Source organism: Aquila chrysaetos, chromosome 13, assembly GCF_900496995.4.
Source record: "Aquila chrysaetos chrysaetos chromosome 13, bAquChr1.4, whole genome shotgun sequence".
Classification (NCBI taxonomy): Eukaryota; Metazoa; Chordata; class Aves; order Accipitriformes; family Accipitridae; genus Aquila; species Aquila chrysaetos.
In genome coordinates, this window is record NC_044016.1 from 19794651 (window position 1) to 19810912 (window position 16262).

General features: G+C 39.6%; 1 protein-coding gene across 6 annotated transcripts in view; it reads left to right on the plus strand.

Moving 5' to 3' along the window:
• Positions 1 to 16262, plus strand: part of KIF6 (kinesin family member 6) — a 189410-nt gene that overhangs the window by 13488 nt on the left and 159660 nt on the right. For 5 of the 6 annotated variants that reach the window (XR_003926406.1, XM_030035919.1, XM_030035921.1 and 2 more), the window contains exon 4: positions 5347 to 5494. The exons of the other annotated variant lie outside the window; for it this stretch is intronic. Coding sequence is in view for 4 of the 5 variants with exons in the window: in XM_030035919.1 (XP_029891779.1) it covers positions 5347 to 5494 (148 nt within the window). In the remaining variant the exon portion in view is untranslated. The remainder of the gene's footprint in view (positions 1 to 5346; positions 5495 to 16262) is intronic. 6 annotated transcript variants of the gene reach the window in all.

Below are 16262 nucleotides of genomic sequence, written 5' to 3' on the forward strand. Positions count from 1 at the left end.
TCTGTCACAAAGTGTTACAAATATATGCCTGCATGTTTTAGCATGTAAGGAAAATGAACTCTCCAAATTTTCTAACACAGTGAAACAAATGTACAAATTTGGACAATTTTTAGTCATCTTATTTTAAAAACTTATTTTTCTCTGTAGTAGGCTTTATAGTTCTGAGCTTGGCATTATTAAAAAAAGAAGGCCCTCCAGGAGCTCTGACAAGTTGCAGGAGTGACTTCGCTAAAATATACCAGAGACAGAGTTCTCCAGCAACATTTTAGCTAATCTGTTTGGAAGTAGTCCATGAACTTCTGAACAGGGAGCTATACAACACTGCATAAGTTCATGAAAGATCTTTTCAGCAAAGCGTCTCCTTGGATTATGTGTCTTTTGTTTTGTTTGAAGTAGTAGAGAGACAATTTATTCAACAATTTATTCAACAACACGTCTCATTAACCATGCCAAAACTCAGTTTCCTGGGAGAAAAAAAAAATGCAAATTTCTGGATATTCTGATAACACTGAGGGGACATGATTGAAAATATCCTTTATATGTATGAATTTTATGTATGCATATTTTAAAATCTTCACAAGACTACCATCAATAACCATGTCAACCTGTGTACTTTCAAATACTAAGTTTAACAAAGGTTTGGGATTTTTATTCAGAGAGTCTGAAGAGCAAAGATGCAGACTTTGCTTGGGTGAACTGATGTCTTGCAAAGTAGATTTTGCAGAATAGGCAGAAAAGAGCTGCTGATTCTCTACTGCCTTTCCTAGTTGAGAATCTGTTCCACTACTGTTGGGGACAGCTTTAATTTGGAGATGAGAATCTTCAAGGATCCTTTTGGTGGACACTGTTTAGAAAATATGCTCTCTTCTTGTCATCTCATAATTGGTGTTGCCAACTTTTTTAGGTACCTGTTGTGATTACATTTCGTGATGAAAGGGAGAATGTGTATATTTTCTGCTCACTATACTAACTCTCAGCATCTGAGAGACCCTTCACTTTGTCAAGGGTAATTCTGCAGTGTCGTTTGTTGTTGTTTTTTAAATAACATTTTATGGGTGGCTAAAGGGCTATGAACCTTTCTATGTTTTTATTTTCCTAAAGGCATTGTGCATCTTAGGTTGAAAACAGCAAGTACATATCTTAAAACTTCCTGAGTATTTAGTAAATAGATATTGGTTTAATTCATTTATTGATTGATTAGGTGTTGGTTCACCTACATATATTGTTACCATTTCAAGTGTCATTGGGACAATGAACTAAAATCAGATTGATAAAGTTTGTTATTTATTTTTAACTTGAAGTTCTTAGAAGTGGAAAAAGAGCAAAGTATATCTTTATCAAGTATTTGCTATGACAATAGTTTTTCCACAAGCCTCATTGCTAAAACATCCTGTATTCCCACTGATTCCAAGAGAAGTTCCTTAAAAGAAGTGTGAATTAGTAACATCAGGCATGGATTTTATATGACTTAATCCACGTAGACTTTATTACATACAGACCTTCAAAACTGATATTGGCTAATATTCAGAATATTATACCCAGATTGGTGGTCACACATCTTCAGTTTTGAAATTTGTTCTTTCATAAACATATATGTGTACACATAAGCTTTAGTTCTGTTTAGTTCATAAGTTTCTTTGTGAACAAGCTGATACAGTAGAGACTTTTCCTTTTCAGTGCATCTTCCCATCTCCTCTTTTCAGGAAGTGAGATCATAGTCTTCAGCTTGCTTCTAAGCCAAAGGAGCTCCATCAGTCCTGCTTCAACTCCTAGTCCATTGTCTTTTATAAAGGTGGTTTTCTTCTTAGAAAGGAAATTTATTCTTCATCCTTTCTTCATGGGGTTGCGCTTCACTCTTAGAAGGCTTTGCCAGCAGTTTTGCTGATATTGGTAGCCCTCTTTCCTTACAGGCTTCCTTAGCAACTCAAGCAGACTTTTCTTAAATTGGCTTGGTTGTTGGTTTTAATACACTCTGAATGAAAGAAATGAGTGCTGTAAATATGGGCAGGATGCAATTATATATATAAAATTATACACACATACACACATATATAAAAAAGAAGATTGACTTTCATCCTGGATTTTAAAGTGGAATTAAACTGTGGAATTATAATGACCACTTTCACAGTGCATCTCAGCAATTCAATATTAATATTACCTATAATTACATTGGACTGTGAGAATACATTATTGACATAGATATGTTCACATTTTCTGAACTTTCAGTGTTTTCTGGGAAATTGTTCAGATCTGTGCTGATGCACTGCAATAAATATAAGAAATATATAAATCAAGTAACACAAAGAAAACTCGCTGACTTTTGTAGGTGTTTTGACAGTGTATGGTATATTACATTTTATCTGATGTTTACATGTGTGGTGATCCTAATCAACAGCTTTTTGTGAAGTACAGGGACCTCAGGTTAATAGTTTGCAGTCATACCTTTACCACTTTTTTAGACACATTGCAAAGCACACCTTTCTGCGGGAGCCATGTCACAGTAATTGAAATTATATACCTTTAACAACTTTAAAGAAGAGAAGGCGTAAGAAAACTTAACAACCCAAAATGCTACATCTAGAAGAGCCAAAGAGCAGAGATGTAAAAACAGAAGAGCAACTGTATTGGGTCAGACCAAAGTTCCATCTAGCCCAGTATGTTATGTCTCACAGGGACTAACAATCAATGCTTGGGGGGTGGGGGGAAATGAAAAAAAATGTGTAAGCATGTAGAGCTACTTCCCCCAAGTATTCTGGTAGCCTCTAGTCGTTTGTACTTTAGGGACTTTCTGATTTGTCTGTGTTTAGTAGCCCTGAGATAAATTTTTTTTTCATTAAATAGTCCAGTCTCTACTGAAGTCTGTGTGAACTTTTAGCATACAAAACATCCCATTGCAAGGAGTTTCACAACTTAACTACATTTTTCATGAAGAATCATCTCCCCTTGCTTGTTTTGAATCTGCCATCTTTGAGCTTCTTTTGACACGCCCTACCTTCTGACAACTCATTATTGTCTTCAGCATTCAGATACTGTGACAGTGGGCACTAGAAATTCCTAAGATAGATGAATGAGGTGTTTTACAATAATAATTGTTTTGATTTTTAACATCTGGAATCTAAAATCTTTATACACTCTATCTTTGAGCATTTTGGTCTTTGGGAACAGTTGTTCACTGTAGTTCCTTTCTACATGTTTCTGGTTTTGTCTCTGATATCCTACTGTAATGAATTAAAATAAGCAATTTGGCAACTACTCAGGCCTTTAAATAAATTTTAGTAAGTTGGAGAACCATTACATCTCTTGTGGCACCACACCAGCAGCTATCTATACATGGTTCTTTTCCTCTTATGCAAAGGTTGTTTGCCCCTTTTTATTTTTTAAAATCTTAGCTTGTTTATCACTTTTTCAACAAACAAAATACACAAGAATAATTTTAACATTTCTTTTCTTTAGCAAAATTAGTAGGTCTTTAAAAGCATAGTAAATGAAATCCAAAGTAGGTTTTGCTTCTGATAAGTTTTGTCAAGAAAATAATTCTTTCTTCATTACTTTATTTGTTTTCAAATGCTCCCTTCATATACTTTGTCAGGAGATGCTGGAATTGTGGTAAAACAATTTTGAGATTGATGAATCCAGGAAACACTTTGTAACTGACAGCAGCTGAAAGGAAAGAAAAAAGCATGACAATCTAATCTGATATCTTTATCATATATCCTGTCAACTATAGACTCTCATGAGTTCTGGTTTGATTTGCCATCTGAATATTACAGTCGGTAACTGATTTTATCACTATTTAATTTGTGATTCTGATAATTTTTTAATAAGTTTATTCAGTTTTTGTTTGCTTTTACAGACAAGTGAAAATTCAAAATAAATATGTCCTCCATCATTTTTATCTCATTGTTTATAGCCAGTCAGTGTGAAGCATAAAATCTTAGAGCACTTAAAATATTTTTCAAGCTCAGGGCAGTTCACAATAATTAACAAGAAATGGAATTAGAAATGTGGAAATAGGTTTTTAGTATTTTTATCTCTTGAGACAGAGCTGTACAAGGGAAGTGCATGGTAGCCAGCTATGAGTATCAATAGAAATTTTAATCATTGGATACCTGAAATTTTACTTCTAATATCAAGGGAAAAATGAAATATTGTATTTATATTTCAGACATCAGCCCATCAAAGGGGTCTCACTTGAGAAAAATATGACTCTGTCTTCATAAATACTGTAAGAAATTTTGCCATATATTAATAAGAAAAAAAATGCTATATTTGAATGTGAAAATAGTTCCTTCAAATTGTACTGACTTATCAGTCAGTACTGATAATTTATGGGACTGGTTTTTGTTCATTGCATTAAAAGCCCCCTCCTTTAGAACAAAATCAGGACCAAAAATCTTGAAATATTTTGAGTCACAACTTAAATTCTGTTTAGTCAGCCATGACTCCTGAGCTGTGTGTCAGCTGCAGCCGAGACCCATGTTTCCTCCACAGCGTGCAGCTGTACCACTGTCATTAAGCTTATCTACTGTTTGGTGGAAATCAGGTGGAAGTTAATGGTGAGAGTGTGGTGAATTAGAGAAAGGTATTTGAACTAGACTTTTGTTAGGTACTTCTGCAAGAAGAGGTGTGAAAAAAGCTGATTGAGTCTGAATGTCATTTCAAGCTATGCCATTGCATAGCTACTATTTCTGTTCCACAGAAACTTGTTCAGACAGAGTTCTAACAAAAAAGTTTGCTTTTATCAATATGGTTCTGTGTGTTTTCATAGTAAATGAAGATTTTACTACACTGATATAAGCACAGGCTCTCCTGCATACCCTTATCTAAGCTAGGAATAGTCTGATAGTTTAGTATAGTAGTATTCTCAGAATAAAAAAAGACCTGTGGTATAACTGTATTCTTACATGAGTTTCTAACCACGATATAGTCTTCTCTGTTTGCAATTAAGTCATATGTGAAATATTTCTAGATTCTTTAGCTGTAATGTGTCAGCAGTCACAATTCCTGACATCTACAGTCTTTTAAGAGACTAAATATCATCCTTGCAAAAAATCATCAGCCAAAGAAAAAAGTATACAAAGCTAAATTAAATAGTAATAAATATGATCAACTAATGATGATTTTGAATAACAGGGTAAGTCAAGGCATCAAAAAGGCCTTCAGTTCTAGATAGTTTAAATTCCACTGAATCTAGAATACATATCTTGAAGTGTATTCTTGTATTACTGAAGACAGCTGCTATGTAATGAAGAATTACTGTTAATTATATTTTGGTTCTATACAAAGTTGATGATAGAAAATGTCATGTCTTATATATTGATTATCTCCCCTTTTTTTATTCTATAGTGTTTTGGCAGGATATAATGGTACTATCTTTGCATATGGTCAGACAGGCAGTGGCAAAACTTTTACCATCACAGGAGGAGCAGAACGTTACAGTGATCGAGGCATCATTCCCAGGACTCTATCTTATATTTTTGATCAATTGCAGAAGGTAAGGGACATTGTTTTCTGTTTATTTTTAATATCTGGTTTACAAATACTTAACTATATTGCAAAAGGCTGTTTTTATAGTAGTGTTAGAGGAAGCCCTAAAATTAATACTGAAGAAAATACCTCACTTGACATGTTACCTTATGCAAGAGTACATTGGTAATAGTTTTGGTTACCCGGTTTGTTGCAGTGGACTGAAAATAATGGAAATCACTGGAGGGTTTTTTGTAGTTTTAAAAACCATGCTATTTTTAGTTGGTGCAACATACATCCAGATCGCATAGCTGGTTCTCCTTGTCTTAACACTTATATTAGCTCCACTCTGGTTTTGTATTGTGTGCACTGCCTTACACTCACCTCGTACGAAAAATGCTCTGATTCCTCTGTAAACGAAGTGTTGTATAAAAGATGGAGCATTACTTACACACTCTTCATAAGTTACCTAATTTCTTTGTGCTTGACTGATGCTCAAAAAAACCCCAAACCCAACCATAAAACAGTAGAACAAATATTAAACATTTTTAAATATTCAGCTATTTATTTTACCTAATGCCTTTATTTTACCTAATGTTACTTATTAGCTAGAAAATATTATAGAATGGTAACACTAAATACATCTAATTATATTATTATATTATTATATTATTATAAGGAATTTTTAAAGTCAGTAATGCAAATACTTTAAATATTTGAAAGGAAATAGATATTCATATTCCTTTTCTTTCTCTGCTGTTTTCCTTTTAACTCCAAATATGCACTTGTATGGAATGTTTTTATGTGTGTATGGTATTAGTAATAAATGCCTGATTCACTGAATATAGTTGGATAGAAACATCCTTAGGCACATTTCTTAACATAATTACACATGTATAACATATGAACAGGTAAAGGTGTAAATAATAAAATGTCACAAAACAACAACAACAACAATAATAATAATAATAATTTACTGTTATTAATTATTCCTATTGTGTTATTTCCAAAATGAAAAAAGGAAAAAATAAATAATCCTTTGGTCTGTTTTTAAAACAGTATCAGTACCTAAATGCTATTTAACAGTGACTAGAAAAACATTTTCAAAGGTAGTAAGCTGTATTCTGAAAACCAGTTTTGCATGTGCTTTACATCTGAAACTTCTAGTTGAGAAATTTTCACTACACCCATATAAATATTGATTTGGCTTCACCAAAAATTTGGGCAGTAGTAAATACTGCCCAGTATGATTTCTCTGTCTCTTCCCTTTTTCCTCATCTTATAGTATTTCTCAGTCTTACAGTTCTGTCCCAGTTATTTCTTAATGTTTTTCTGTTCATTTTTTAAATACTGCAGAGAAGATTTTCCTGTCACTGATAGCTCAATGCAACTGCTGTTTGAATACTGAATTTGGCATAACTTATAGGGCAAAACACATCACTCCAGTGTGGTAACTGACCTAAAGCAAAGAGCTATAAACTTACTTTTTAGGTGAATCCAATGATGTAAAAATGAATAGTATATTTCAACAACTCTAGCTGTGACCTGCAGAAGTAGGGGGGGAACAATACAAAGTATTAAAATAGTTTTGTCATTACAAAAAGAAAAATACCTTGCAGAATTCATAAGTGTAGTTGTTGCAGTTACAAATTAATCAAGTTGATTTACAGATCATTGTACCCAACTGAATTTGAAGTCTTTTACTCTTTTACTTTGAATTAAAAAAAAAACCTGTTGTTGCTTCTTGTGCAAAAAAAAAAAGCCATCATGCCTGGCAGAAAAAGAATTGGCAGAATTTGGGAGAAGGAGAAAGCTGACTGCAATTTAACTGTATGGTTCTTCTGGATCTACTGTGCCCCGCCAAAAGACAGCCAAAACTTAATTTGGCAGCTTATTCATTTTACGTACAGAAAACATGGCATCAATTCAGTTTTACAGAAGGCAATAGTGACATTTAAAATACTACAAGTACACTGTAATGTCTCAACATCTAATGACAGAAACAGAATAATTACAGATTATAAAAAACCCCAACTTTAAAAGTCTTACCACACCTGAAATATTCCTTATTATATCCTTACATTAATTTTTCTAAAAAGTAAATTATAATTGTCAACTGAAATGCTTCAGAAACTCAAATAAGATGTCAGCAACAACATTTCTAATTGAATAGATAAGTTAATTTAAAGTTAGTAATTCCAAATCATAGGTCTTCTGACTGACCTGCAGCCTACAGTTCAGAAAGAAACCTTCAGTAACATATCCTATTTTTTGCCACATATAAGGGAACTGTGAGAAACAACAATAACTAGCTGATGATATAGTGGCTGGCATTCCAGGTATAAGAACTTTTTCCTAAAGGAGGATGGGGGGGAATGTGTGTATATGTATTAGGTTATAACCAAAATATTGTAGAATTATTTCAATTTGACATTTGTATGCAATGAAATCAGTGAATAGGTGAAAGGGTGCACCAGAGTAAGCACGCTGATTATTGTTCGTTATGTTTACAAAACATTTCATTTTCTTTTAGTGTCTGTAATACTGATATGAGTGAACACAGTCAATCATCCTGGTGCTTTTTGGCGCCCAATGTGGGGCAAGACAACGGCAGTTTTGCATTAAGCGTGCCTTAGCTAGTTATTAAGTGGCAAGCTCCTGTGCAGGTCACGGAGCTTGTTGGCTGCTTGCTTATCTCTACCTTGCTGAGTTTGGGAACATGGTAATGCAAATAATGGCTGTGTGCTTTGCCTTGGCACTGATGGTTTTTTTGTGCTGCGGGAGCTATCTTGTGGGGAGAATGAAGGAACTCGGGAACATGCTAATACAAATAATATCTATGTGCTTTGTCCTGGCACTGATGGCTTTGCTGTGTTGTGGAAGCTATCTTGTGGAGGAGATGAGGGAACACATCTCCCTCTCCCTACCAGGCATTGATGTGAATGGTTTTATTATGCAGGCTCCTGAGGTCCTTGTTCACCCTTATGTGAGTTGTTCAATACTAATAATTAATACTGGTGGTGTATTATGGGTATTGTGGAATCTGGTCTCATCCTGGTATAAGAGAAGACAAGTTTCGGGTGAGGCAATATTGAAATGTGCCCTCAAGCGACCGGTCCCTGGGTGGCAGGGTATATGGAAGGATTTGGGCAGATTCCTAGGACGGTTATCACCTCCCATAATCTGGGACTTTACACCTGAACAGGCAAGTAACCCTGGCAAACTGGCGCGCCACCTGATAGAAGGGTGCCTTGCCTATCCCAATGAAAACCAGCAGCTTCTCGCACTGTACTGGGGCTTGGCCTATGCCTACCGAGCCATAGTTCAACACTCTCAGAGGACCATGGTTGAGGCAGGGACCCAGACTGCATCTGAGGACACCATGCTTGAGATAGGGACCCAAACAACAACAACCACCACAGTAATTGCCCCAGTAGTGAAAAGGAAACAATGGATAAGGAGATCAACAGGTCCATACCATCGATTAGTGAGGGAAGAAGAAGAAGAGGAAAGCCTTAATTTAGAACCTGGTCCTTCAATAAAGAAATTGGAGGAAGGAGTGAGGGAACTTAAACAGGAAGCGGAAACTACCCGGTCCCTGACATCCTCAGAACTTCGGGACTTGCGGAAAGACTACAGCCGCCAGCCAGGTGAGCGGATCCCTGCCTGGCTGCTCCGATGCTGGGATAATGGGGCCGACAGTCAGCACTGGAAGGCAAGGAAGCCCAACAGCTGGGATCCCTCGCTAGAAACCGGGGAATTGAAAGAGGAATTGGAAAAGAAGCAGCAATTTGCAGTCTCTGGAGCTGGCTCCTCTCAAGTGTGAGGGCAAGATATCCATTCAAGGAAGATCTTGTGAATTCCTCAGAAAAGTGGACTACCGCAGATGAAGGCATCCAGTACCTGAGAGAGTTAGCAGTGGTGGAAGTCATCTACAGTGATCTAGATGATGAGGAAGTCTCAAAAGATCCAGAGGATGTCCTGTGCACACGGGCCATGTGGAGAAAGGTGATTCAAGGTGCCCCAGCGTCGTATTCTAACAGCTTGGCAGCAATGTATTGCCCAGATATGGAAACACCAACTGTGGAGAAAGTGTCATCTTGGCTCCAAAACTTTGAAGAAAATCTCTGTGTCTCCTCATCCCTACAGGACAGTGCCTTGGCTGTTAGGGATGCTCCAAGAAATCAGTCCTCTCCTGCTCCGGTCAGAGGGAAAGGGAGCCCAAAGCGTATGCCACGTGGTATGCTCTGGTTCTTCCTACGTGACCAAGGGGAGGACATGAGGAAGTGGGATGGTGAACCCACCTTTAAGTTGGAAGCCCGTGTACGTGAACTGAGAGGGAAGACAGCTGTTAAGAAGGGGTCACCCAAGAAGAAGGCTGTCAGTGTCGTTGCTGTAGAGGCCCAAGAAAGCAATCAGCGATCCTCCAGGCATAGAAGAACTGAAACCACCTCCCTTGATTCTGGTGAGGGGACTTCTGGTCTGGCACCGCAAGGGTCAGACAGTGAATACTCTGATGAGGAACAGCAATAGAGGGTCCCTGCCTTCGGCCAGGAGGAGGAAAGGGATGACCGGATATACTGGACTGTGTGGATTCGATGGCCTGGCACATCAGACCCACAGAGGTATAAGGCTTTGGTAGACACTGATGCACAGTGTACGCTGGTGCCATCAGGGTACAGGGGCACAGAACCCATCTGGCTCTCTGGAGTGACAGGGGGATGCCAAGAATTGACTGTATTGGAGGCTGAAGTGAGCTTGACAGGGGACAAGTGGGAAAAGCACCCCATTGTGACCGGCCCAGAGGCCCCTTGTATCCTTGGCATAGACTACCTCAAGAGAGGGTACTTCAAGGACCCAAAGGGGTACCGATGGGCTTTTGGTGTAGCCACTGTAAACGCAGAGAAGATCAAACAGCTATCTACCCTGCCTGGCCTCTCGGAAGATCCCTTCATTGTGGGATTGCTGCGAGTTGAAGAACAGCAGGTGCCAATCGCTACCAGGACGGTGCACCGCCGGCAATATCGGACAAACCGAGACTCCCTGGCTCCCATCCATGAGCTGATTCATCAACTAGAGAGCCAAGGAGTCATCAGCAAGACTCATTCACCTTTTAATAGTCCTATATGGCCAGTGCAAAAGTCTGATGGAGGGTGGAGGTTAACAGTAGATTATCGCGGCCTGAATGAAGTGACACCGCCACTGAGTGCTGCTGTACCAGACATGTTAGAGCTCCAATATGAACTGGCATCAAAGGCAGCCATGTGGTATGCTACAATTGATATTGCCAATGCATTTTTCTCCATTCCTTTGGCAGCAGAGTGCAGGCCACAGTTTGCTTTCACGTGGAGAGGTGTCCAATACACCTGGAATCGACTGCCCCAGGGGTGGAAGCACAGCCCTACCATTTGTCACGGCCTAATCCAAACGGCACTGGAACAAGGCGATGCCCCTGAACATTTACAATACATAGATGACATCATCGTGTGGGGCAACGAGGCAGAAGAAGTGTTTGAGAAGGGAAAAAGAATAATTCAGATTCTTCTGAAAGCTGGTTTCGCCATAAAGAAAAGCAAGGTCAAGGGACCTGCACAGGAGATTCAGTTCTTGGGAATAAAATGGCAGGATGGACGCCGTCATGTCCCTATGGATGTGGTCAACAAGATAGCAACTATGTCTCCACCAGCTAACAAGAAGGAAACACAAGCTTTCCTAGGCCTTGTGGGGTTCTGGAGAATGCATATTCCAGGTTATAGTCAGCTTGTGAGCCCTCTCTATCGAGTAACGCGGAAAAAGAACTATTTTGAATGGGGCCCTGAACAACAACAAGCCTTTGAGCATATCAGACAGGAAGTAGCTCGTGCAGTAGCTCTTGGGCCTGTCCGGACAGGACCAGATGTACAAAATGTACTCTGCACTGCAGCTGGGGAGCATGGTCTCAACTGGAGCCTCTGGCAGAAAACTCCAGGAGAAACCCGAGGTCGACCATTAGGGTTTTGGAGCCGGGGGTACCGAGGATCAGAAGCCCACTACACCCCGACTGAAAAAGAAATACTAGCAGCATACGAGGGGGTTCGAGCCGCTTCCGAAGTTGTTGGTACAGAAGCGTATCTCCTCTTGGCACCACGATTGCCTGTGCTACACTGGATGTTCAAAGGAAACATCCCCTCTGCACATCATGCAACCAGCGCTACATGGAGTAAGTGGATAGCATTGATTACGCAACGGGCTTGACTGGGAAAATCTAACCGCCCAGGAATTCTGGAAGAGATCATGGACTGGCCAGAAGGCAGAGATTTTGGAGCAACGCCTGAGGAGGTACCTCGTGCCCAAGAGGCACCACCATATAATGAGTTATCAGAAGACGAAAGGCGTTATGCTTTGTTTACTGATGGATCCTGTCATGTGGTAGGGAACCATCGAAAGTGGAAAGCTGCTGTGTGGAGTCCCACACGACAAGTCGTTGAGGCCACTGAAGGAGAAGGCGAGTCAAGTCAGTTTGCAGAAGTGAAAGCCATCCAACTAGCCCTAGACATTGCTGAACGAGAAAAGTGGCCGGTACTCTACCTCTATACCGACTCTTGGATGGTGGCTAATGCCCTATGGGGGTGGCTACAGCAGTGGAAGAAGACCAATTGGCAATGCAGGGGTAAACCCATCTGGGCAGCAGCATTGTGGCAGGACATTGCTGCCTGTGTAGAACACATGACTTTTTAAAGTATGTCATGTAGATGCTCACATGCCCAAAAGCCGTGCCACTGAAGAACATCGAAATAATGAACAGGTAGACAAGGCTGCCAAAATAGAAGTAGCTCAGGTGGACCTGGACTGGGAGCGTAAGGGTGAGCTATTTGTAGCTCGATGGGCCCATGAGACATCGGGACATCTAGGGAGAGATGCAACATATAGGTGGGCTCGTGATCGAGGGGTGGACCTGACCATGGAAGCCATCACACAGGTCACTCATGAATGTGAAACATGTGCTGCAATCAAACGAGCCACCAGAGTAAAGTCTCCCTGGAACAGAGGGCGCTGGCTGGGTTTTCGATATGGCGAGGCCTGGCAAATTGACTACATTGGACCACTGCCACGAACACGCCAAGGCAAGCGCTACATACTCACGATGGTGGAAGCAACTACTGGTTCGCTAGAAACATACCCTGTAAACCATGCCACTGCCCGAAACACCATCTTAGGCCTCGAAAGGCAAATTTTATGGCGACATGGTACCCCAGAAAGAATTGAATCAGACAATGGGACTCATTTCCGAAATAACCTCATAAGCTCCTGGGCAAAGAAACATGGCATTGAGTGGGTGTACCATATACCCTATCACCCGCAAGCATCTGGAAAAATTGAGAGATATAATGGACTGTTGAAGACTATGTTGAGAGCGCTGGGCAATGGGACATGGAAGCATTGGGATACAAATTTAGCAGAAGCCACTTGGCTAGTTAACACCAGAGGATCTGCTAACCGTCCTGGTCCTGCCCAAACAAAACCCCTACATACTGTGGGAGGAGATAAGGTCCCCGTAGTGCACATGGGGAAGTGGCTGGGGAAGGCAGTGTGGATTTCTCCTCCCATGGGAAAAGGCAAACCCATTCGTGGGATTGTCTTTGCTCAGGGACCTGGGTGTACTTGGTGGGTAATGCGGAAGGATGGGGAGACCCAATGTGTGCCTCAAGGACATTTAACCTTGAGGGAAAAATAATCTGTGATGTGAGTTGTATGTTGTAGGAAGTAATGTAGCAGGAATGACCTGAACTGCAAAGGAGTGAACTTCGCAAGGAACCAGACAAGTGCATCAGTGACCCAAACCAAGCCGGTGTTGGTGCCCAACGATCGAACATACTGCTTCTCCTGCCCTGACCACTCATCTTGATGGATGGGGCCCAAGTCATAACCTGTGTGTGAACATCTGGAGGAGTGGAAGAAGCCCATGGAATATCTATCTCTTAAAGGACAGGGGATAGTAATTAATAAGAATGTATAAATCTGTATGTTGGGTATAAAAGTGGTTTAAGTATGTAGTTACAGTTGTAAGTGTTGGTAAGAAGGGATTTCAGTAATGAGAATTAAATACAATGGCATGGTTAGAAGACATCTGTATTAAATTATGTGGGACCTGAGCATGACGCAAATGGTATGGAATAAGGGGTGGAGGTTGTATTGGGTCTGGCTGAGATGGAGTTAATAGTCCCCATAGCAGCCCTCATAGAACTGTGCTCTGCATTAGTAGCTAGAGAGGTGTTGATAACACACCAGTGTTTTGGCTACTACTGAGCAGCGCTGGCACAGCATCAAGGCTGTCTCCCCAACATTTTTGCCCCCTCCCTCAATGGCAGGCTGGGGCAGGGCAAGATCTTGGGAGGGGACATAACCAGGACAGCTGACCTAAACTAACCAAACAGATATTCCATACCATATGACGTCAGCTCAGATATAAAAGCTAAGTAAAGGGAGGCAGAAGGGAAGGCATTTTTGTCTTCCGGAGCAACCACCACGCGTACTGAAGCCCTGCTTCCCAGGAAGTGGCCAGACATCGCCTGCTGATGGGAAGTAGAGAATAATATCATTTGTTTTTCTTTGCTTTCGCGCGTGACCTTTGCTTTCACTTTATTAAACTGTCCTTATCTTGACCCACGAGCCTTTTGTTATATTTTCTCCCCCCTGTCCAGCTAAGAAGGGGGAGTGATAGAGCGGCTTTGGTGGGCACCTGGCACCCAGCCAGGGTCAACCCACCACAAGGTTATAACCAAAATATTGTAGAATTATTTCAATTTGACATTTGTATGCAATGAAATCAGTGAATAGGTGAAAGGGTGCACCAGAGTAAGCACGCTGATTATTGTTCGTTATGTTTACAAAACATTTCATTTTCTTTTAGTGTCTGTAATACTGATATGAGTGAACACAGTCAATCATCCCGGTGCTTTTGTGACTATAGGAAGCAAAAGTGAAGACAGGAAGAGAGGAGTCTACTGTAATATATGTTTTTTCTCTTCATTTACTCCACCAGGCCTATGACTCATTTAAGATTAATCTTCACATTTAAACAAAGCTATTTAGTTAAACAAATTTAAATATTATTTGATGTTAACATCAACCCTTACATTGTACTTTTATACTCTGACATTCGTCTAATACAGGGTACCAATTCTTACTCATAAGGGTATATGTCTCAGTCACACGAACATGCCCTGTCTGAGTAAGGGTTAACAATATTAAGTAATTACCTTGGCACTTTCAAAGTATGGCTTTGGCAGGTAAATATACACAGCATATTGCAGGTGCACAAAAGCTTGCTCTTGTGGGAATGGAAATGAAAAAAAAACCAAAACCCCAGCCACGTGATCATGTTGTCTTAGACCTTCTGCTGCACTCACATGACCCCATGGAGGACTTTTGTGGTGGAAAGTGAACAAGTTGATCTTGCAATTGCCAACAACATACAGTGTCAACACACCAACATTACTTTCTAGTGCTTATTATGTAATAAAAACAAAATCAGATGAAAAATAACTAGTTTATCTGTTATCTTCTCAGCACATAGTTTCTACAAAAATAAAAATGTTTGTGTTTACATTTTCGTACTGGGTTTTGGAGCAAAAGCTCTGCTTAAGTTATACTTATAGGGATATTTCTATCTGCCTTCTTCCAAATATTGGGGTTTGTTTCATACATTTTCTTTCTCGGTGCATCTTAAAGCATCTCTTCTTGGTGTTTTATCTTTCCACCTGCCTTTCTTTTCACACATTCCCCTTGTTTCATTTCTTTTTATCTACAACTGTGCTTTGATAGAGAAGAGTCATCTATCTGCCTCTTAACCCTAAGTAGGATAGAACAGGAGAAAATGAATTCAGGAACACAAAATACAAAACTTTTGAAGCTCTTGCTTGCACTGAGACACTGCAATTTGAAACCAAGGAAGCAAAACATTTTACCCCAAATGAGAAGCAAATCAAGCCCTTCGTTTTTAAGAACATCTCCTTTTAATTAATTGGTCAGAAATTCTCCTATTTCCACAGCTTCCTGTTTGAACAGTTCCTTACTATATTTTTTCCATCCATCTGCAGTGTATCTTTTTACATGCTGTCCCTTGAAATAGTGAACTGTCATTATAAATAAAAAACCCCATGGCAAATAACTATTCAACGAAAATGAGAAGTTCATATCTCAAAGTATTTCGCAAAACAACTGTAGTGGATTGGATTATTAAGCTGCTACTGTGAGTGTGATATCAGTGCTTTCACAGTGGCTTCATCTGCTGAAAAGAAGTGACTAATTTTCTTATATTTTGGGAATCATAGCCCATTATTTTGAGGTTTATGTTGTTTGGATTTGCTTTGGAGCAGGAGAAAATTCTGTCTGCAAAACCAAGTTGTGTTAAGTTACATTTTGGCAATGTATTATACAAAAAAAATTAGGATTACAGCTGACATCATATACAGTGCTTAAATGTTATGATAAAGAGAGTGGAAAGCAGTATGTCACTGATGTTTAGAAATTAAGTAAATCTTTGATTTGTTTTTATTGTTGTTGTTCCCTGTTTTTTTTTTAAGCATAGTCTTTCTATCCATAATATGAGGGTTTACCTCTTTATAATAACATTCTTTTTGTGTCATAAAAGAGAAAAATGCATGTTGCATGGTTCTGTAAGCAGGCTGCCATGTTCTAAGAGTATACAGACTTTTTTAGATATAAGGAACCAATAAAAAATCCCAGACTAAACTTATGGGCATGGTGGGGTTTGGGGGATTTTTGGTTTGGGGGTTTTTGTGTGTGTTTTGGTT